The 24,183-nt window shown below is 43.3% G+C and overlaps 1 protein-coding gene across 1 annotated transcript in view; it reads left to right on the top strand.

Moving 5' to 3' along the window:
- The window catches only part of LOC134347971 (extracellular calcium-sensing receptor-like), a 90,804-nt gene that overhangs the window by 25,579 nt on the left and 41,042 nt on the right, over nucleotides 1–24,183 (top strand). Inside the window, 2 exon segments of the mRNA XM_063050659.1 lie at nucleotides 2,657–3,087; nucleotides 20,870–21,176. Coding sequence (XP_062906729.1) covers nucleotides 2,870–3,087; nucleotides 20,870–21,176 — 525 coding nt within the window. The 5' untranslated portion in view covers nucleotides 2,657–2,869.

Here is a 24,183-nt window from a genome sequence, read left to right as displayed (position 1 = left end):
AAGGAGATTAAGGCTTGCTAATTGTCAATTATTTGTGTAGAGGAGGTACAGTTGGAGAGAGATAGCGTCAGGACAGGTAGCATCAGTGACAAAAGAGTAACTGAGTTACACGTTGCTGGCCTTTCGGTAGAACTGCCCAGTTCTGACACAAAACTAGAAAGGTTGATTTTCTGAAATCATTACATCAACGTTGAACTGTTGAACCTTTGGACCTTCGAACTGGAGAGTTGTAATGTGCTTAATTGGAAAATGACATGCTCTTCCTTAAACTTACCTTGGGCTTCAGTGAAACATGCAAGAAGGCAAAGACAGTGAGGTCAGAAAGGAAATAGGATGGAGAGCCAAAGTGATCAGTGATTCTAAGCTCATGGTCAGCCTTTGTGAAAGGAAGGCAGAAGCCGAGCAAACTGATCACGCAATTTGCCTTTGGTTTCTCCAGTGCAGAGACCACATTGTGAATGGATTGGAAAAAGTCCGAGTAACTTACTGCTTCACCTGGAAGGTGTTTTCAGATCACTAGACTGCAGAAGCTGAAAGGGTAGATGCTGCATCTTGTGCTATTCCATGGAAAGTTGTTGTGATGGGTGGAGTTGAAGAGTAACTTGGGGGACAGAAAGGGAATGATTCTGAAGGGAGAATGGAGGGACAGATATCTTCAGTGGTAACATCACATCAATATGACAGAAACTATGGAGGATAGTCTGCTGACTGTGAAGGTTGGTGAGGTGGAAGTTGAATATAAAAGAAATGCTTATTCTGAGTTGAAAGAGATAGAATAAGAGCAAAAATGCTACAAATGGAACAGCTGAAATTGAAAGACCTGTCAACAACGGAACCCAGGGTAAAGAGAAAATGAAGACCCCTCAAAAACAGTGGTAAAGGAAAGTTATGTCATCAGAACAGAGCCAGAGACATGGGGTAACAGGCCTGGAGCCTGCAAAGGAAGGTGGGGGGGGGGTCTATAGGTTTGCAATGGATATTAAAATCAGTCATTCATCTCCAGAGTTAGAAATAGAGAAAAAAGGAGAGGAACAAAATGAAAAGAGAATGGAAGCTGGACCATGGAAAAGTGAGAGAAGGATGGAGGTTGGCAGTGGAGGTGCATGAGGGTCAGAAGCGGCATCAATATACTGGGGATAAAAACAGTCCTAGGGACTGTTCCACATATATGCAAAAAGACACAGATAGCCTGCATTCCTGTGAGCTCCCATAACCAAACCTTTGACTTCTGGGAAGTGAGTGGAATGAAAAGGGAAATTGAAGGAAAATGAGAGAAGTGGACTGATCGGATATCTGCTGCAGGAGAAAGTGAAAGGCCCTCAGGCTAGCAGATTGTGGTGGAAATGTAAGCACCTCACTGGTAATCATTATTTTAGGGTACATTTTGAAAGATGTTTGAACAAATGGGAAGGCAAATTAGTTAAACATTGCTTCATTGAGAATGATTTTTTTTTATGCACAGTTAAGTTGTAGTGGTTGAGGTTGAACCAGAATGAGCACTAATGAGCTTTTTTCACTCCTGTACAATATGTTTTTCTGTTACTGTTCTATATGTTGTTACGTCGCAGGATATTTAATGCACAAGAATCTGTCAAAAGGTAGTGATATATCACACAAAATGACTGGAACTTTTTACTTCTCTGTATCTCAGCTGCAGATTTATTTGTCACGGATCATGTTTAGTCTCTTCTGTCACACACACAACTTTGCTTGTTCCAAACTACTCCAATACCTTGAGTAATAATCCACAGGTTACTCAACTCTCACGATATGATGAATTTCCTTATAAGTGAAACATGTTTCCGGGGATTTCATGCACCATAGTAATATTTGAAAGTTCACTCTTATGCCTGACAATGTGAATGTTGCATTGGAATAACAAAAACAACTGTATTAACTAGTTATGAAAAATATGCAAATAATTGCTTTTCTGTCAGGTTCCTCCCTCTAAACAGGCATCTCTAACTTCTATTTTTAAAGCAGGTATTTCCAAAAACGTATTTGCGTGTAAATTGTTTTACGCCCCAAACCAGCTGACTTTTCAGTGGAGACACAATTGGCATACAGCAGAGCTAAAACTAAAGCAACAATCTGTTGAAGGAACTTAGCCATTCGAGCAGCATCTGTGATGGGCGCAAGATGGAGGAATTGTACACTTCATTTCCGATGTAAGGCTTTGACCTGAACTATCTACAGTTCCTTCAGTCCTTAGAGCTGGAACTAACATGGTTCTTAGGTTTCAGTGTGAACTATGGGGAGCTGTCAGTACTAACAAAGTACAGGTCACTGATGGGGATGATACCAAATATCAAGCAGAGGTAAGAAAAAATTGAAGTCATAGCTTGTAAGACAGGTAAGTGAAGAATTCAGGATTTTAAACAAAATTTTACACTGTGGGTTCCTGAAGAATGCCTTTAGTTGTACTTTTACTTGCAAGCACTGTGTTTTTCTATGACCTGTCTTGCTTCTACCAGACGGAGAAACATTATACATTCATAGTTATCTTTTGCTGCATCTTTTCCATAATCACAAGCCAAGGGAATGAGAATGGGCTTCATGGAAAGATATAAGGATAGAAAGCAAGAGAAACTTTATCCATGGCAATTCTAAAGTGCAAGTGTTTAGTTACCCGACTTTTGTCTTTTCTTTCCTAAAGGAATCTGACAAAATGGAACAAAGTTGAAGAACTTATTCACTCATTCTAGGAATATATGATCAACTTTTCACAAGATGGAAGACATCAAGGAGAAATCAGTTTTCATCTTTCAAAAATTCTACAGCAGAGTCATCCCCTATTACAAAGATAAGCAAAAACCCTCATTGAATCTTCTCTAAAGAAATATTGGCAGGACTGGAGCTGTCAAATTTGATGAAGAGAGAGGACTGCACAATGGCGCATTATTACTGTCAACTCTTATTCTTGGGATTTACCCTTCTTCAGTCTTACAGTGTCTCAGGATATGGGCCAAACCAAAGGGCACAAAAAAAGGGAGACATTATACTGGGAGGTCTTTTCCCAATACATTTCGGAGTAGCTGTAAAGGATCAAGATTTAAAATCTAGACCGGAGGCAACAAAATGTATTCGGTAGGAGATTAAGTATAACAAACTTTTCAAACAATATTGTGTTATCTGATTTTTTTTCCCTTAAAAGTATTTGTGAACATCTTCAGAACTCTTTTTTGCAATTGAAATGTGACCTCATGAGCTTGTGGAATTTCTCGTGTTAATTACCGACGGGATTACATTCAATTTGTATAAAGGGAACATATGAAAAATATCTGTTCCTATCCTAGACAATTTTTAAAACTCCATTTCCAAAACTGCAATTCAGAACTGACAAAAGTGAGGCAAAGCTGAAAAAAAAAAGCAGAATTGTACTTCAGTTAGGGTTTTGAGGCAGTAGTTGAATTGAATTTTCAGTGCATACTGTTGAATTATACCACAGTTTGTGAATAGGAAATTTTCACTGTAACATTGATACAAAAATGCCATTATGTGGCAGACTAATGATTTGTGGTTCCTTAAGGTTGTCATAGCTGAAGGGGGGAGCATTGTGGTTCATGGGGATAACCTCCCAATGGCATGCACCTCAAATAGCCTCTGATAACCAAGCCCAGCTCCTGGTCTTCATGTGTGGCTTAGCTACTAAGCCCAGCAGATCTGTTTCTACCGACAGGAAAGTGGGGAAAAGACTTAAAGCCAGTTGCTTTGGGCAGATGGGTCTCATCAGCCATGATTGGCAGCTCATCCAGGAGAAGGGAAACTCTGATGTCAACGCTTCACTGCCTTGTGGCTATGCCCACTCATAGGGGAAAGCTTTGGGAGTGAGTCCTGAGGGAAAAATCCAGAACTGGAGTCCCTAAGTCCTAAATTGAGTCCAACATTGAGTGGCAACTCCTGCAACACTGCTGGTGCCTGACTGTATCGGTCTCTGCCATTCCTTTGGATTCATCAGCTGCGTGGAGGGGGGAGGCGGAATCTGCTGCATGGGCAACAGATTGCTCTCTATATCGTACTGCCCTGGCTTGTGTAGACTGCTGGGACACATCATCCGTGGTCAACCATTGACCAATGTAGACCTACCAATTGATGAATAATTTGCAGCTGGGGTTTTATTAATCTAGTTGTGATTTATTGAGTTTTGTTTAATGCATCTATCATCACATTACAATTCATTGTATTAGGACTGAATTAGCACCTTAACATAGCTATTCACCAATGCAGTATCGGAGATCTTACTCAATTGTGCAGGGAATTAATCAGATTAACTGAGATCTCACTGAGCTCTATTGAAATGAGTGAAGCTAGTGTTTGCAATCTCATCTTGTACTACTTGATTTATCAGAGGTATAGCTTTTATTGTATTGTTTTCAGTTAACTTGTTACTGTATTCCTACATTGTGACTTTACTGAAATCTCACTGAAATAGAACATTGATCTAACTAAACCACAAAATGATGAACTGAAGCTTCACCTAGATTTTAATTAACAGCAAGACTCAGTAGGATATAAGTGAGATTTCTCATTTATGATGGGGTTTCTGAGATATGGCTAAGTTTCAGTAATGTTTGTCGACATCTATCTGAACGCCCACTCACTGTCACTCAGCATCGAGTTCTAACCCAAACCCCAATGGCACTCTAAGCACATCTGAAATTTTACTGAGGATTCATTATTATTTTCTTTGACTGAATCCTGAAATAATCTTCTGAAATGAGAATTAATGTCTTTCCAAGATGCACATATATTCCATGTAACTACTAGTAACCTCGTATCTGTTTTTGTAGTGAAATCCACTACAGTAATGGAACTGAAAAAGCATTTCCCCCGAGTTTTGTTCTTTACTAAGATGCAAGTGGAATTTCACAATTCCACCTGGTCAAGTTTCAGGCTTTAACACTGAGTCTTAATAAAATTTAATTCAATAACTGCAATATAAGTGAATTTCACATTTCACGAGGCACTGTTCTGTTTACTAAGACATTAATCAACTGTCCACCTCAATCAACAGTTACCATGCTGGTAGGGAAGTGAGGAATCTCAGTGACTGGAAGGAAGCAGGACAGAGTACTGTAGTATTTTAATTTTGGCTCAAATTACATTATATTTAGTAAATTGCATGGCTGGAATTGGCTGATTCAAGCATGTTAAGGTTCCTTCAACAATTAATCTTGTACATAAAGTTGCACACAGTCAATCCATCAGAAATATTTTCTGGTCTTGATTAATTTGGCCTTGGATAGATTTGAGTATTTTGTTCCAGAATTGCATTTTAAGAGCCTTCCTACATTAGTGAATTTACCGAAAACACAAAAAGTAGGAGCGGGAGTAGCCACCTAGATTTTCAAGCCTGCTCTGCCATTCAATGGGATTATAAGTGATCTGCCTTTTCTGTGACAATTCTTCATAGTCTCCAACTATTTGATCTTTCAAAAAATGAATCTAACTCCTTTTTTCAAAACTCCAATGAACAAGCCTCACAACCTTCCGGGCAAGAGAAATGCAGAGACAATACCACTCTGTGCAATCAAGTCAATCAAGATTTGAAAGCAGTTGATTAGACAATCAAGATTTGAATAGCTCAGACAGAGCAGAAAGCAGCTGATTGGGCAGTCGAGGTCAAAGCAGTTTGAACAGCTCAAACAAATAAATAGAGGGGTAGCTCGAGTGAGTGAGTGAGTGAGCGAGCGAGCCAGTGAAGGAGTAGAGTTTTGAGGCTTTGACGAGAAGAGGCGGAGGACAAGCTTGTTCCCAGTTAGTCTTTACAATGTCTCCTGAGATGGTGATGTGCCTCTCATGTGAGATGTGGCAGTCTTTGGGGAACTCCTCTCTCCCGCAGAGTCACATCTGCCAGAAGTGCATATGACTGGGCGATCTGGAAGACCGTGTAAGGAATCTGGAGCAGCAGCTGGATGAACTTCAACTCGTAAGGGAGAATGAGGCAGTCATAGATGAGAGCTACAGGGAGGTAGTCACACCTAGGCTGTCAGAAGCAGGCCGTTGGGTGACAGTCAGAGAGGGGAAAGCGAAGGTGAGCAGACAGGTAGTGCAGAGCACGCCTGTAGCCATTCCCCTGAATAATAAGTTTACCGTCCTGGATACTGTTGGCGGGGACGACCGACCAGGTGTGAGCCACAGCGGCAGGGCCTCCGGCACTGAGTCTGACCCTGTGGTGCAGAAGGGTGGGATGGAGAAGAGGAGAGCTGTTGTCATTGGAGACTCTATAGTCAGGGGAGCAGACAGGAGATTTTGTGGACGTGAGAAGGACACCTGCATGGTTTGTTGCCTCCCGGGTGCCAGGGTCGGGGATGTCTCTGACCGGGTGCACGACATCCTGGTATGAGAGGGAAAGCAACCAGAAATCGTGATACATGTTGGGACCGACAACATAGGCAGGAAGAGGGATGAGGTCCTGAAGTGTGAGTTTTGGGAACTAGGCAGAAGGCTGAAGAACAGGACCTCAAGGGTGGTGTTCTCAGGATTGCTGCCAGTGCTATGTGATAGTGATGGTAAGAATTGGAGGAGAGGCAGTTGAATGCGTGGCTGAGGAGTTGGTGCAGGGAGCAGGGTTTTAGATTTTTGGATCATTGGGATCTTTTCTGGGGAAGGTGGGACCTGTACAGATTGGATGGGTTGCACCTGAACTCAAGGGGGAGAAATATCCTTGCAGGTAGGTTCACTAGCATGGTTTGGGAGGTTTTGAACTAATTTGCAAGGGGGAACGGGACCCAGAGCGATAGAGCAGTGAAAGAAGTGCATGGAGTAAAGCCAGATCTAGCATATAACGAGGCTTTGAGGAAAGAGAAGCAGAATAAAGGGTGTAAAGGTAGGAAGGTAGAAGGGCTAAAGTGCGTGTACTTCAATGCAAGAAGCATCAGGAACAAAGGTGATGAACTGAGAGCTTGGATACATACATAGAATTATGATGTAGTGGCCATTACAGAGACTTGGCTGGCACCAGGGCAGGAATGGATTCTCAATATTCCTGGATTTCAGTGCTTTAAAAGGGATAGAGAGGGCGGAAAAAGGGGAGGAGGGGTGGCATTACTGGTCAGGGATACTATTACAGCTACAGAAAGGGTGAGTAATGTAGCAGGATCCTCTTTTGAGTCAGTATGGGTGGAAGTTAGGAACAGGAAGGGAGCAGTTACTCTATTGGGAGTATTCTATGGGCCCCCTGGTAGCAGCAGAGATACAGAGGAGCAGATTGGGAGGCAGATTTTGGAAAGGTGCAAAAATAACAGGGTTGTTATCATGGGTGACTTTAACTTCCCTAATATTGATTGGCACCTGATTAGTTCCAAGGGTTTAGACGGGGCAGAGTTTGTTAAGTGTGTCCAGGACAGATTCCTGTCACAGTATGTGGACAGGCCGACTAGGGGGAATGCCATACTAGATCTAGTACTAGGTAATGAACCGGGTCAGGTCACAGATCACTCGGTGGGTGAGCATCTGGGGGACAGTGACCACTGCTCCCTGGCTTTTAGCATTATCATGGAAAAGGATAGAATCAGAGAGGACAGGAACATTTTTAACTGGGGAAGGGCAAATTATGAAGCTATAAGGCTAGAACTTGCAGGTGTGAATTGGGATGATGTTTTTGCAGGGAAAGGTACTATGGACATGTGGTCGATGTTTAGAGATCTCTTGCAGGATGTTAGGGATAAATTTGTCCCGATGTGGAAGATAAAGAATGGTAGGGTGAAGGAACCATGGGTGACAAGTGAGGTGGGAGATCTAGTCAGGTGGAAGAAGGCAGCACACATGAGGTTTAGGAAGCAAGGATCAGATGGATCTATTGAGGAATATAGGGTAGCAAGAAAGGAGCTTAAGAAGGGGCTGAGAAGAGCAAGAAGGGGGCATGAGAAGGCCTTGGCGAGTAGGGTAAAGGGAAACCCCAAGGCATTCTTCAATTATGTGAAGAGCAAAAGGATGACAGGAGTGAAGGTAGGACTGATTAGAGATAAAGGTGGGAAGATGTGCCTGAAGGCTGTGGAAGTGAGCGAGGTCCTCAATGAATACTTCTCTTCGGTACGGTATTCACCAATGAGAGGGAACTTGATGACGGTGAGGACAATGAGTGAGATTGATGTTCTGGAGCATGTTGATATTAAGGGAGAGGAGGTGTTGGAGTTATTAAAATACAGTAGGACGGATAAGTACCCGGGGCCTGACGGAATATTTCCCAGGCTGCTCTACGAGGAGAGGGAAGAGATTGTTGAGCCTCTGGCTAGGATCCTTATGTCCTCGTTGTCTACGGGAATGGTACCGGAGGACTGGAGGGAGGCAAATATTGTCCCCTTGTTCAAAAAAAGGTAGTAGGGATAGTCTGGGTAATTATAAACCAGTGAGCCTTGCTTCTGTGGTGGGAAAGCTGTTGGAAAAGATTCTTAGAGATAGGATCTATGGGCATTTAGAGAATCATGGTCTGATCAGAAATAGTCAGCATGGCTTTGTGAAGGGCAGATCATGTTGAACAAGCCTGATGGAGTTCTTTGAGGAGGTGACCAAGCATATGGATGAGGGTAGTGCAGTGGATGTGATCTATATGGATTTTAGTAAGGCATTTGACAAGGTTCCACACCGTAGGCTTATTCAGACAGTCAGAAGGCATGGGATCCAGGGAAGTTTGGCCAGGTGGATTCAGAATTGGCTTGCCTGCAGAAGGCAGAGGGTGGTGGTGGAGAGAGTACATTCAGATTGGAGGATTGTGACTAGTGGTGTCCCACAAGGATCGGTTCTGGGACCTCTACTTTTCATGATTTTTATTAACAACCTGGATGTGGGGGTAGAAGGGTGGGTTGGCAAGTTTGCAGACGACACAAAGGTTGGTGGTGTTATAGATAGTGTAGAGGATTGTCAAAGATTGCAGAGAGACATTGATAGGATGCAGGAGTGGGCTGAGAAATGGCAGATGGAGTTCAACCCGAAGAAGTGTGAGGTGGTACACTTTGGAAGGACAAACTCCAAGGCAGAGTACAAAGTAAATGGCAGGATACTTGGTAGTGTGGGAGAGCAGAGAGATCTGGGGGTACATGTCCACAGATCCCTGAGAGTTGCCTCATAGGTAGATGGGGTAGTTAAGAAAGCCTATGGGGTGTTAGCTTTCATAAGTTGAGGGACAGAGTTTAAGAGTCGCGATGTAATGATGCAACTCCACAAAACTCTGGTTAGACCACACTTGGAGTACTGTGTCCTGTTCTGGTCGCCTCACTATAGGAAGGATATGGAAGCATTGGAAAGGGTACAGAGGAGATTTACCAGGATGCTGCCTGGTTTAAAGAGTATGCATTATGATCAGAGATTAAGGGAACTAGGGCTTTACTCTTTGGAGAGAAGGAGGATGAAAGGAGACATGATAGAGGTATAAAAGATATTAAGAGGAATTGACAGAGTGGATAGTCTGCGCCTCTTCCCCAGGGCACCACTGCTCAATACAAGACAACATAGCTTTAAGGTAAGGGGTGGGAAGTTCAAGGGGGATATTAGAGGAAGGTTTTTTACTCAGAGAATGGTGGTGCGTGGAATGCACTGCCTGAGTCAGTGGTGGAGGCAGATACACTAGTGAAATTTAAGAGACTACTGGACAGGTATATGGAGGAATTTAAGGTGGGGATTATATTGGAGGCAGGGTTTGAGGGTCAGCACAACAATGTGGGCTGAAGGGCCTGTACTGTGCTGTACTAGTCTATGTTCCATGTTTGTAAGAATAAATTCTCATGCGCCTCAGTTTTAAATGACTGTGCATAATCTTGTAACCCGATTTCCTGGTTTAAGATCTCCCACTGGTGGAAAGACTTCAGTATTTACCTTGCCATCACTCCTTAGATCTTTCTTGATTCTTATAAACTCTAAATAATAGGACTAGCAATCTGCAATGGGATAATCTCATCGATAAAGAATCTCATATACTGTTCTCTAAGTATGGCCGCACCAATGCCCTGCATGACTGTAGTATTTGTTAACTCCAACTCCCTACCAATGAAGGCCAACACACAACTTGCCTTCTTGATCACTTGCTGCATCTGTTCATTAACCTTCTGTGTTTTATGCACAAGAACACCTTGGTCTGTCCACACTCGACTCATCTGCATGCTCTCTCCATTTATAGATCATAATCTGTCATCTAACTCTCTCTCCGCTGACTGCACAACCTCACACTTTCCTAAATCCAGCTCTATTTGCCAGGGTTTTGCCCTCTCACTCAGCCTAGCCACATCCTGTTGCAGAGTACAAATTCTAAGCTCTGTTGCAAAATCTCTTTTCTAATCCTAGCTATGTTAGGCAACTGTGAGATGCAGCTGGATGACCATTAAAGAACATGTTAAAGGAACTGGAACTTTGCAGCTGAATGGCCTTTGGCCCATACGAGAGAACGAGGGGGTGATAGGTAGAAGCTACAGGGAGATGATCACCCCCTGAGCTGCAGGACGAAGTTGGCTGGGTGACTGTCGGGAGAGGAAAAGGGAATTGGAGGCCAGTGCAGAGTACCCCGTGGCCATCCCGCTCAATAACAAGTATACTATTTTGCATACTGTTGCGGGAGGGGTGAAGCTTCAGTGACCTGATCTCTGGCACTGAATCTGTCCATGGCTCAGAAGGGACTGGGAAAGAAGAAGAGTGTAGTAGTGATAAGGGATTTCATAGTTAGAGCAGCAGACAGCAGATTCTGTGGACATGAAAGAGGCACCTGGATAGTATGGTGTCTCACAGGTGCCAGCGTCATGGATGTCTCGGATTAGGTCCACAGCATTCAAAGAGTGGACGATGAACAGCAAGAAGTCATGGTGCGTCTTGGTACTAACGGCATACCGTAGGTAAAAGGGAGGAGTCCTAGGGAGGAAATATAGGGAGTCAGGAAGAGACCTGAAAAGCAGGACCTCCAGGGTAGTAATCTCTGGAATACTGCCTGTATCAGGTGCCAGTGAGGCTAAGAATAGGATACTTTGGCAGATGAACGAGTAGCTGAAGAATTGGTGCAGGGGGCAGGTTTCAGTTTTCTAGATCATTAGGACCTCTTCTGGGGAAAGTATGACCTGCACAAAGAGGGTGGGTTACACCTCAATCCAAGGGGAACCAATATCCTTGCAGGCAGGTTTAATCTAATTTGACAGGGAGTGGGAACCAGACTGATAGAGCTGAGGATGGGGCAGTTGGTATACAACTAGATGCAGTGTGTACTGAGACTGTGAGGAAGGACAGGCACATGATAGGGCAAAATCACAGTCTGTGGGATAAATTAAAATGCAAGAGGGGCCAAGATCAAAAAACAGTGAGGAATAGAGGACTGAAGGTGTAATATTTGAACGCACACAGTATATAGAGTAAGGCAGATGATCTTGGAGCACAGTTCGAGATTGGCAAGAATGACATGGGCATCGCTGACTCTGGCTGAAAGATTATGGTTGGGAACTTAACATCCACATGTATCAAATTGTATAAAAAGATAAGCAGGTAGGTACAGGGGGTAAAATGAAATGAAATCCCTAGGAAGAGGTGACATATAATCAGAAGATGTAGATGCCTTGTGGGTAGAATTAACAAACTGCAGGAATGAAAAGACCCTGATGGGAATTATATACAGACCTCCAAACAGTAGCCAGAATGTGGAATACAAGTTACAATGGGAGATAGAAAAGGCATGTAAAAAGGGCAGTGTTGTGATCATCATGGGGAATTTCAATATTCTGGTAGATTGGGAAAATTAGGTTGGTACTGGCTACTAAGAGAGGAAATTTGTAGAATGCCCATGATTCAAAGATTCAAAGTACATTTATTATTAAAATGTGCATGCAGTATAAAACCCTGAGATTCGTGTTCCTGCAGACAGCCACGAAACATGGAACATTGTTCAAAGAAAATATCAAACATCCAACACAAAAAAACGTGTAGACAGCAAGAAATGAGAAAGTAAGACACAGAATATTAAACATCAAACCGCAGAGTCATTAAAACAGTCTAGGAATGTTCAGTTTAGTTCAGTTCAGTTTAATTTAGTGCTGCGTCATTCATTGACTGCTGGTCTTCCCTGATCAAAATCACACTAAATTGCAACAAATAAAAGAGTACAGTAATCAGAAACTAGAAATACATATAACATGTCTGAAGGACATCGCTGTTGGTCTCATGGTTTGCTAACACCATCTTGACACAGGTCATCATGGCTTTTTTAGACCAGCTTGTGACTGAACCTACCAGGGAAAAGGAAATTCTGGATTAGGTGCTGTATAATGACCCAGATTTGATTAGCGAGCATAAGGTAAAGGAACCCTTAGAAGACAGTGATGATATATGATAGAATTAACTTGCAGTTTGAGAAAGAGAAGCTAAAATCCAATGTATCAGTATTACAGTGGAATAAAGGTAATTACAGGGGCATGGAAAGACCAGAAAGCCTACACCCTAGGTTTCTGAAAGAGGTAGCTGAAGAGACTGTGATAAATTAGCTATGATTTTTCAAGAACCATTAGTTTGTGGAATGGTTTTGGAGGACTGGAAAATAGCAAATGTCACTCCACTTTTTAAGAAGGAAGGGAGGCAGAAGAAAAGAAATTATAGGCCAGTTAATCTGACTTCAGTGGTTAGGAAGATGTTGGAGCCATTATTAGGGATGAGTTATCAGGGTACTTGGAGGTACATGACTAAATATGCCAAAGTCAGTATGGTTTCCTTAAACATAAATCTTGCCTGACAAATCTGTTGGAATCGTTGAGGAAATAACAGGCAGGATAGACAAAGGAGAGTCAGTAAATTTTGCTTACTTGGATTTTCAGAAGGTCTTTGATATGGTGACGCACATGAGGCTGCTATAAGAGCCCATGTTATTACAGGAATACACTAGCATGGTTAGAAGATTGGCTGACTGGCAGGACCAAAGAGTGGGAAATAAAGGAGCCTTTTCTGGTTGGCTGCTGGTGATAGTGGTGTTCCACAGGGGTTGGTGTTGGGAGTGCTTCTTTTCACATTATATGTCAATGATTTGTATGAAGGAATTGGTGGCTTTGTGGCCAAGTTTGCTGACGATACAAAGGTAGATGGAATGGCAGGTAGTGTTGGGGAAGCAGGGACTCTGCAGGAGGACTTACACATAGTGTAAAGAAGTGGATGGTCATGCACTTTGGTAGAAGGGATAAAGGCATGGACTATTGTCTAAATGGGGAGAAAATTCAAAAATCGGGTGCAAAAGGGTGTATATATAAGGTGGCAGTTGATAGGTTCTTGATTAATTAGGGCATCAAACGTTTCAGGGAGAAGGCAGCAGAATGGGGTTGAGGGGGATAATAAATCAATTATGATGGAATGGCACAGCAGACTTGATGGGCCAAATGGTGTAATTCTGTTTCCATGTCTTATGGTCTTATGTTATTAGTGCCTGTGTGGGTTACATGAAAGCTGTGGACCAGGTGCTATGAGACTGCTCAGAACGTAGAACAGTGTGGCACAGTATAGTCCCTTCAGAACGTAGAACAGTGTGGCACAGTATAGTCCCTTCAGAACGTAGAACAGTGTGGCACAGTATATTTCCCTTCAGAACGTAGAACAGTGTGGCAAGGTATAGTCCCTTCAGAACGTAGAACAGTGTGGCACGGTATAGTCCCTTCAGAACGTACAACAGTGTGGCACGGTATAGTCCCTTCAGAACGTAGAACAGTGTGGCACGGTATAGTCCCCAGAACGTAGAACAGTGTGGCACAGTATAGTCCCTTCAGAACGTAGAACAGTGTGGCACAGTATATTTCCCTTCAGAACGTACAACAGTGTGGCAAGGTATAGTCCCTTCAGAACGTAGAACAGTGTGGCAAGGTATAGTCCCTTCAGAACGTAGAACAGTGTGGCACGGTATAGTCCCTTCAGAACGTACAACAGTGTGGCACGGTATAGTCCCTTCAGAACGTAGAACAGTGTGGCACGGTATAGTCCCCAGAACGTAGAACAGTGTGGCACTGTATAGTCCCTTCAGAACGTAGAACAGTGTGGCACAGTATATTTCCCTTCAGAACGTAGAACAGTGTGGCACAGTATAGTCCCTTCAGAACGTAGAACAGTGTGGCACTGTATAGTCCCTTCAGAACGTAGAACAGTGTGGCACGGTATATTTCCCTTCAGAACGTAGAACAGTGTGGCACTGTATAGTCCCTTCAGAACGTAGAACAGTGTGGCACTGTATAGTCCCTTCAGAATGTAGAACAGTGTGGCACTGTATAGTCCCTTCAGAACATAGAACAGTGTGGCACTGTATAGTCCCTTCAGAACGTAGAACAGTGTGGCACAGTATAGTCCCTTCAGAACGTAGAACAGTGTGGCACTGTATAGTCCCTTCAGAACGTAGAACAGTGTGGCACAGTATAGTCCCTTCAGAACGTAGAACAGTGTGGCACTGTATAGTCCCTTCAGAACGTAGAACAGTGTGGCACAGTATATTTCCCTTCAGAACGTAGAACAGTGTGGCAAGGTATAGTCCCTTCAGAACGTAGAACAGTGTGGCAAGGTATAGTCCCTTCAGAACGTAGAACAGTGTGGCACGGTATAGTCCCTTCAGAACGTACAACAGTGTGGCACGGTATAGTCCCTTCAGAACGTAGAACAGTGTGGCACGGTATAGTCCCCAGAACGTAGAACAGTGTGGCACTGTATAGTCCCTTCAGAACGTAGAACAGTGTGGCACAGTATATTTCCCTTCAGAACGTAGAACAGTGTGGCACAGTATAGTCCCTTCAGAACGTAGAACAGTGTGGCACTGTATAGTCCCTTCAGAACGTAGAACAGTGTGGCACGGTATATTTCCCTTCAGAACGTAGAACAGTGTGGCACTGTATAGTCCCTTCAGAACGTAGAACAGTGTGGCACTGTATAGTCCCTTCAGAACGTAGAACAGTGTGGCACTGTATAGTCCCTTCAGAACGTAGAACAGTGTGGCACTGTATAGTCCCTTCAGAACGTAGAACAGTGTGGCACTGTATAGTCCCTTCAGAACGTAGAACAGTGTGGCACTGTATAGTCCCTTCAGAACGTAGAACAGTGTGGCACTGTATAGTCCCTTCAGAACGTAGAACAGTGTGGCACTGTATAGTCCCTTCAGAACGTAGAACAGTGTGGCACTGTATAGTCCCTTCAGAACGTAGAACAGTGTGGCACTGTATAGTCCCTTCAGAACGTAGAACAGTGTGGCACTGTATAGCCCCTTCAGAACGTAGAACAGTGTGGCACTGTATAGTCCCTTCAGAACGTAGAACAGTGTGGCACTGTATAGTCCCTTCAGAACGTAGAACAGTGTGGCACTGTATAGTCCCTTCAGAACGTAGAACAGTGTGGCACTGTATAGTCCCTTCAGAACGTAGAACAGTGTGGCACTGTATAGTCCCTTCAGAACGTAGAACAGTGTGGCACTGTATAGTCCCTTCAGAACGTAGAACAGTGTGGCACTGTATAGTCCCTTCAGAACGTAGAACAGTGTGGCACGGTATAGTCCCTTCAGCCTCTGCTCCGAACCAACTGTTCAACCTGCTCCATGTTTAATCTAAATCTTCCCCCACACATAGCCCTCCATTTTTCTTTCATCCACGTGCCTCTCGAAGATATCCCTAATTTATCCGCTTCTATTACCAGCCCAGGCAGTACGTTCCATGCACTAACCTCTCTCTTTGTAAAATAAAAAAACAACTACCTCTGACATTGGCCCTATAGTTTCCTCTAATCATCTTTAAGGTATGCCCTCTTGTATTAGCCATTGCTGCCCGGGGGGTAAAAAAGCACAGTCTGTCCACTCTTTCAGCTTATACAGCTCTGTCAAGTCACATCTCATCCTCCTTTGCTCCAATAAGGAAAGTCTTAGCACACTTAACCTTTCGTCATTATATATTCTCTAATCCAGGCAGCATCCTGGTAAACCTCCACTGTACCCTCTCTAAAGATCCACATCCTTCCTATAGTGAGGTGACCAGACTTAACAAAATACTCCAAGTGTGGTCTAACTAGTTTTATAGAGTTGAAACATTTCCTCAAAGCTCTTGAACTCAGTTCCCTGACTAATGAAGGCCAACATACCATACGCCTTCTTAACCATCCTATCAACTTGTGTGGTCTGTGGGCATGGACTCCAAGAACCCTCTATTCTTCCACCCTGCTAAGATTCCTCTCATTAACCCTGTACTCTGCCTTCAAAATTTGACCTTCCAAAGTGAATCACATCACACTTTTCCAGATTGAATTCCATCTTCCATTTCTTAACCCAGCTCTACATTCATTCCATTGTAGCCTTCAGAAATCTCCTACACTCTCCACAGCACCACCACCCTTGGTGTCATCTGAAAACTTACTAACTTATGAACTAAGCCTTCAGAAAAGAATTTGTTGCTTCTATCCAACCATTAATTAATGTTTACGTGCAAACTTTGGTACCTCAGGTACAACACTGGTACTCCAGTCCAGAGTATGTGTTATCATCTGGAGTGGTGTCTAATTCCATGTGCTAACTCGGGAATCCCATTATTGAACTAAGATGACAAAATAAATCATGATGTGGATTATTGAGATCTTATTTCACACTTCTGTCAATCACAATATATTTGAATGAAACCTTTAAAATTGTAAGACTCAGTCAGGTTTTGTATGTATTTTGGAAATAATAGCCAGTCTCTGGTTAATTTGGCCGGCTGGTGGCGCAGTGGTATTAACACTGGACTTTGGGGTGGAAGGTCCCGAGTTCAAATCCAGCTGGCTCCCGTGCACGCTTTCTATCCGTACTGGGTTGAGCATTGAGCTAGCAACTCGACCTCGTAAAAAAGAAATTGCCTGCTACAGAAACATCAACAGCAAAAAGTTGATGGCCTCTGCTCTCTCGTGAGTTTTTCTTTCTCTGGTTAATTTGAATTTGATCAGTGGGCAGGAGTGTGGAACTGCGGAAAAGGCACGTTCACATTGTTGCCCTGCAAGGGTCTCAGACTTACATTTGCCAAGTTCTGCTCCCTGCTTGGAAAAGACTGGGGACTATGGAGTAGATATACAAGCTCTCTATGGTACCACAGCAATGGTGCCGTTCAAGAGGGGAGAGAACAAAGAAATGTCATTGAGCATTAAATAGTTCAAAGAACACACACTGTTCTTTGCAGCAAAGACTGAGAGACAGATAAATGCAGATGTAAAAAAATTCATTCATGATCTCCCCCATCTCTTTTGGCTTCATGCATAGATGATCTTCAAGTGCACCAATTTTGTTGTTAATATATCTATAGAAGCCCTTGGGATTCTCCTTCAGATTGTCTGCTAAAGCAACCTCATGCCTTCTTTTAGCCCTCTTGATTTTCCTCCTAAGTGTTCCTTTGATACTCCTCAAGCACCTCTTCTGTTCCACGCTGCCTTAACTACTATGGACCACCACCTTCTTAACCAGGGCCTCAATATCCCTCAAAAACCAAAGTTGCTAAAATCTATTAGCCTTGCCTTTTATAAAAACAGGGACATACAGACTCTGTACTCACAAAATTTCACCTTTGAAAGCTTCCCACTTACCAAGCATCCTTTCGCTGGAAAGACAACCCATTCCAATTCACTGCTGCCAGATGTAGAATTGGCCTTTCTACAATTTAGAATCTCAACTTGAGGACTAGTCCTATCCTCCGTAATTATTTCTAAACTAATGGAACTTGGAGTAGGGAGAGGAGAATTTATTTGTTGTAAATCACTTAGGCACTAACAACATAAGAACATAAAATATAGGAGCATAATCAGGCCACTTGGCCCATCAAGTCTGCTCTGCAATTCCATAATGGCTGATTTATTGAGATGCATTCAATATTGAGTTGGAGTTTATAGCTAAGCAGGGAGGAGTGTTGCATATTTAATATTTCAGTAATATTTGAGTAATCTTGTAAATATATTGTTTGATGAAGCACTTGTCGGTGTTTACATAATGCATTGTGCATTATATGAAAAAATATGTGAATGACATACGTCTTCATGCCACCAAGTCATATGCGTGCGCCTCACTAAAAGTGGAAATGAAACTTACATGTGTCTTTCAGGCTCCCTTGGTTTTTCTTTCGATTAATTTTATGTTTTGCAGTTACAAAATATAACACTTTCCCCCCTTGAATACATTGTTCTCCATTCTCTCCGCAACAATCCCAAACTCACCATTAAACATGCAGACATAGGGGGCACTGTTGTAATGTGGCAGGCAGACCTCTACCTTGCTGAGGCCAGGCGGTAACACTCAGACATCTCTTAATACTTGCCCCTTGAAGAGGACTCCTCTTAGGACAATCAGAAAGTTGCCTCCGACACAATCACCAACCTCATTTACTCTGGAGATCAACCAAACTCATAATGCCCTTACCCCACACTGCTCTTTTCTACCTCCTACCCAAGACCCACAAAACTAACTGTCCTAGTAGGCTCTTTGTTTTTGCCTGCTCCTGCTCCACTGAACTTGTGTCTGCATACCTTGACTCCATTTTATCCCTTTGGTTCAGTCCCTTCCAATCTATATATGCGACACTACACATGGTCTTGATCTCCTCAACAACTTGCAATTTCCTGGCCCTGATCACCTCATTTTCACCATGGATGTTCAGTTCCTATGCACTTATATCCCCTATCAAGAAGGCCTTAAAACTCTCTGGTTGTTTCTTGACAACAGACCCGACCATTTCCCCTCCGCCACGACCTTCCTCCATCTGGCGGAACTTGTCTTCGCCTTAACAATTTCTTTTTCAGCTCCTCTCACTTTCTCCAAACTCAACGGTCAGCCATGTGCACCTGCAAGGGCCCCACCTTTGCCTGCCTTTTCCTTGGCTATGTGGAACAGTCCATGTTCCAAGCCTTCCCTGGTAATGCTCCCCAACTCTTTTGAGTGCTACATTGGTGAAGCTGCATGCACCCATGCTGAGCACGTTAATTTCATTAACTTCGCCTCCAACTTTTTCCCAGCCCTTAAATTCACTTGCTCCATTTCTGACACCTCTCTTCCCTTTCTCTATCTCTCCGTCTCCATCACTGGAGACAAACTTTCTACCGATGTCTTTTATAAACCCACCGATTCCCACAGCTATCTTGACTATTCCTTTTCTCACTGTTTCCTGTAAAAATGCCATTTCCTTTTCTCAGTTTCTTTGTTCCCAGGATGAAGCTGTCCTTTCCTGGACATCATAGATGTTCTCCTTCTTCAACGAATGGGGTTTCTTTTCCTCCACCATTGTGCTTCCTTCACTCACATCTCCTCCATTTCCCAGACATTCGCACTCGCCCCATCTTCCTACCACCTTCACAGGGATAGAGTTCCTCTTGTCCTCACCTACCACCCCATTAGCCTCCACATCCAACACATAATTCTCCGCAACTTCCGTCACCTTCAGTGGGACCCTACCACAAGCACATCTTTACCTCCCCCACCATCTCACTCTTTCTGTCTTCCATAGAGATTGTTTCCCCTGTGATTCCCTTGTGTCATCTTCAACCTTCTGCACTAATCTTTGCAAGCAGCAGAAGTGTTACACCTGTCCATTTACCTCCACCCTCGCCTCCATTCAGGGCTCCAAGCAGTCCTCTTCCAGGTGAAGCAACACTTCACATGTGAATCTGTTATATCTGGTGGTCCTGATGCAGCCTCGACGTAAACTGGGGGACTACTTCGACGAGCACCTCAGCTCCATCCACAAAAAGCAGAACTTCCTGGTGGCCGACCATTTCAATTCCTATCCCCATTCACGTTCCAACATGTTGTTCCATGGATTCCTCTTCTGCCATGATGAGGTCACTCTCAGGTCTGAGGAGCAATACCTCATATCCCATCTGGGTAGCCTCCGACCTCATGGTGTGAACATCGATTTCTCCAATTTCTGGTATTTTTCCCCCTGCTCCTTCCCTCTTCATTTCCCCACTCTGGCCTCTTAACTCATCAGTCTACCTTCAATAGTCTGGTCGTTCTCTGGTTATTAGTGCTTCACATTCCTTTACTCCTATCTAAGATTTCAGGCGGGAAATGCTGTTTGACGGGGAACAGGAGGAGGGATGCTCTGCGTCACTAGGTGGAGATGGGACTTGCCCACCTTCTCACAATAGTAGGTTAGGAGTAGGAAGAAATTGATATTCTTGTTCATGGTCGCAATGCAGAAATTTCTGTATAATTAACCTGATAACTCATTTTCTTTTTTCTTTTTCGTTCCAAAGATGGTTCTGAATTGATTAGTTAGAATAGTAATGCACTGTGCATTAATAAAGGAAATGAATATGTATGTAGATTGTTTGTATTGGCTCATTGGTAGCAGGCTACATGCAAGTCATGAGTATTCAAATCCTATTCCAGGAATGAGCAGAAAATCTACATTGCTAGTCCAGGACCTTACAAGGCCATACTGCACTAATCTGGTTCCTGTGAGTCCTGTCTACCCTCTATTAGTGCCAGTAAAGCATCTATTTTTCAGGGAATATCAAAGTTGTCCCTGGTGTACTGGACAGCACTTAACCCACAACCTATAAATCATTTAAAAAAACATTAGTTAGAGTTATCAGCTTATTGCTTGTGGGACCTTGTAGGGAAATTGTCTGAGCATCTTCTATGTCTATAACCATGCCCTCAAAAGTACCTCACTAGCATCAAAATACTTTGACGCTTCAAGGGTCTGTAATGGAACCAACTAATAAATATCTTTAAGAGGACTTTGTCTTCATCATAGAATCATGTTAGCAATTAAGCAGCATATATTTTTAAATTAAGGCAATAAGAGAACTTTGCAGGAAGTATATAAGCCCTCGTACTGATCACAGCAGACGCTTTCTTGCATCCATTTAGGGTGTTAATTGAGTCAATAAGCCTGTCTGGTTGAAAGTGTGGATGAGAATTAATAAACCAATTTTCATTTAATTTCAGGTACAATTTTAGAGGATTCCGATGGTTACAGGCAATGATATTTGCAATTGAGGAGATCAACAACAGTATGACATTTCTGCCAAATATCACCCTTGGATATCGGATATTTGACACATGCAATACAGTATCCAAAGCTCTGGAAGCAACACTGAGCTTTGTAGCCCAGAACAAAATAGACTCTCTGAACTTGGATGAGTTCTGTAACTGCTCTGATCATATACCATCCACCATAGCAGTTGTGGGAGCAACAGGATCTGGAATTTCAACTGCTGTAGCCAATCTTTTGGGATTGTTTTACATTCCACAGGTGCGTATATTTGACAAAGATGGTTCCATGTAATTACACGCAAATTACAAGCGAAGGCCTGCAGTCATTTCCTGATTCCCTAAGCACTATGCTTCAGCAGGATAAAATCTTATAATCTAAATTGTTCAATTGCATCTAAGGTCTGTATGAGGGAAACATCAATATATTACAAGTATTATTGTATTTTATGTAGGTAACAGTGTGGGCACATGGCCAAGTGGTTAAGGCATTCGACTAGCGACCTGAAGGTCGTGAGTTCGAGCCCCAGCTGAGGCAGCGTGTTGTGTCCTTGAGCAAGGCACTTAATCACACAGTGCTCTGCAACGACACTGGTGCCAAGCTGTATCGGCCCTTGCCCTTCCCTTGGACAACATCGGTGTCGTGGAGAGGGGAGACTTGCAGCATGGGCAACTGCTGGTCTTCCATACAACCTTGCCCAGGCCTGCGCCCTGGAGAGTGAAGACTTTCCAGGCGCAGATCCATGCTCTCGCAAGACTAACGGATGACATACTATGTGTTAGACATCAATATACCAATGATAGTAATACTTCTTAGACTTTGTCACCGCCATTCCTTTATTAAAGAAACCAGAGATGAATCCACATTTCCTCCTGTTTAGTGGGATGCTGGTTCGCTGGTTGTGAAATTGTGAAGTGAATAGTCAGGAAAGGCATCAGGAGCAAAAATACTTCCAACATTTGTAGGCCTGAAAGAATTAATTGACACAAAGTGCAATCTTATAACAGTACTCAGGACAGAAAACCAAGATCAATGCAAGAACATTTTACAACAAAATAAAGCTGAAGAAAAATACAGCAGATGCAGACAAATGCCTTGAAACAAAAATCAAAAGTGCTGGAAATTCTCCTACGGACCAACCACATCTGCAATTTACATTCTCAGTGTGAGGCGATCCAACTGTAGCCCCAATCCTCTTCTCCAATGCTGCTGAGTATCTCCAGCTCCTACCACAAATACTCTGTGACCTCAGAATCAGATTCAGGTTTATTATAGAAACATAGAGAACCTACAGCGCAATACAGGCCCTTCGGCCCACAACACTGTGCCAAACATGTACTTACTAAAGAGGGTTACCCATAGCCCTCTTTTTTTCTAAGCTCCATGTACCTATCCAGGAGTCTCTTAAAAGATCCTAATGTATTCGCCTCCACCACCGTCGCCGGCAGCCCATTCCACGCACTCACCACTCTCTGCATAAAAACCTTACCCCTGACATCTCCACTGTACCTACTTCCAAACACCTTAAAACTGTGCCCTCTTGTGTTAGCCATTTCAGCCCTGGGAAAAAGCCTCTGACTATCCACATAATCAATGCCTCTCATCATCTTATACACCTCTATCACGTCACCTCTAATCCTCCGTCGCTCTAAGGAAAAAGGGCCGAATTCACTCAACCTATTTTCATAAGGCATTCTCCCCAATCCAGGCAACATCCTTGTAAATGTCCTCTACACCCTTTCCATAGTTTCCACATCCCTCCTGTAGTGAGGTGACCAGAACTAAGCACAGTACTGCAAGTGGGGTCTGACCAGGGTGCTATATCGCTATAATATTACTTCTTGGCTCTTGAACTCAATCCCACGGTTGATGAAGGCCAATCTACCGTATGCCTTCTTAACCAGTCAACCAGCGTAGCAGCTTTGAGTGTCCTATGGACTCAGACCCCAAGATCCCTCTGATCCTCTACACTGCTAAGAGTCTTAGCGTTAGTACTATATTCTGCTATCATATTTGACCTACCAAAATGAACCACCTCACACTTATCTGGGTTGAACTCCATCTGCCACTTCTTAGCTCAGTTTTGCATCCTATCAATGTCCCACTGTAACCTCTGACAGCCCTCAACACTATCCACGACACCCCCAATCTCCCCAGCCTTTGTGTCATCAGCAAATTTACTAACCCATCCCTCCACTTTCTCATCCAGGTCATTTATAAAAAATCACAAAGAGTAGGGGTCCCAGAACAGATCCTTGAGGCACACCACTGGTCACCGACCTCCATGCAGAATAAGACCTGTCTACAACCACTCTTTGCCTTCTGTGGGAAAGCCAGTTCTGGATCCACAAAGCAATGTCCCCTTGGATCCCATGCCTCCTTACTTTCTCAATAAGCCTGGCATGGGGTACCTTATCAAATGCCTTGCTGAAATCCATATACACTACATCTACTGCTCTTCCTTCATCAATGTGTTTAGTCACATCCTCAAAGAATTCAGTCGGGCTCGTCAAGCACGCCATGTTGACTATTCCTAATCATATTATGTCTCTCCAAATGTTCATAAGTCCTGCCTCTCAGGATCTTCTCCATCAACTTACCAACCACTGAAGTAAGACTCACTGGTCTATAACTTCCTGAGCTATCTCTACTCCCTTTCTTGAATAAGGGAACAAAATCTGCAACCTTTCAATCTTCCGGAACCTCTCCCGTCCCCGTTGATGATGCCAGTGGTATATCTAAGGTATAGCAGGTATGGCACATGACCTGGGCACCACTAAGCAGTTTCTATTAAAGTAAGACAAACCATCCTCGGATAGTGAAAAAAGAATTTTCTTCAGATGTATGATCTGTCTTTGATTATCATGGGTGAGAAGCACTAGGAAGGTCTTATTTCAGAGCATTGTGTAAGAAGACCATGAAACGTTTCTTCACGAAGAAGAAGGAATGTGGAGCTGAAGGACAGAAGAGACAAAAGTTGGAGGCGGAGGAAGCCAAGAAGTTGAGCAAGTCCTTCATGCCCTTCTTTGAAAAGTCCAGAACAAGTAGGTTGACACGTTCCATGGAGTCGCCTGCACCTGCTACAAGTTTGTTAGAACCTGAAGGTGGATCAAGTACAAATGTGTCACAAGCCGAGGAGGAAGTCAAGTCAGATAAATCCGAGTATCACAAGATTAAGGGTGAGGCTGCCACAGAGAACGTGGACATGACAGGATGGGAAGACAATGGTGGTGGTGGTGATGTTGAGTTTATTGACGAGATTTTACCT

The sequence above is a fragment of the Mobula hypostoma genome, chromosome 6 (assembly GCF_963921235.1).
Source record: "Mobula hypostoma chromosome 6, sMobHyp1.1, whole genome shotgun sequence".
NCBI lineage: Eukaryota > Metazoa > Chordata > Chondrichthyes > Myliobatiformes > Myliobatidae > Mobula > Mobula hypostoma.
Note: the sequence above shows the minus strand (reverse complement) of the source record. Positions and strands in the feature narration are given on the sequence as shown.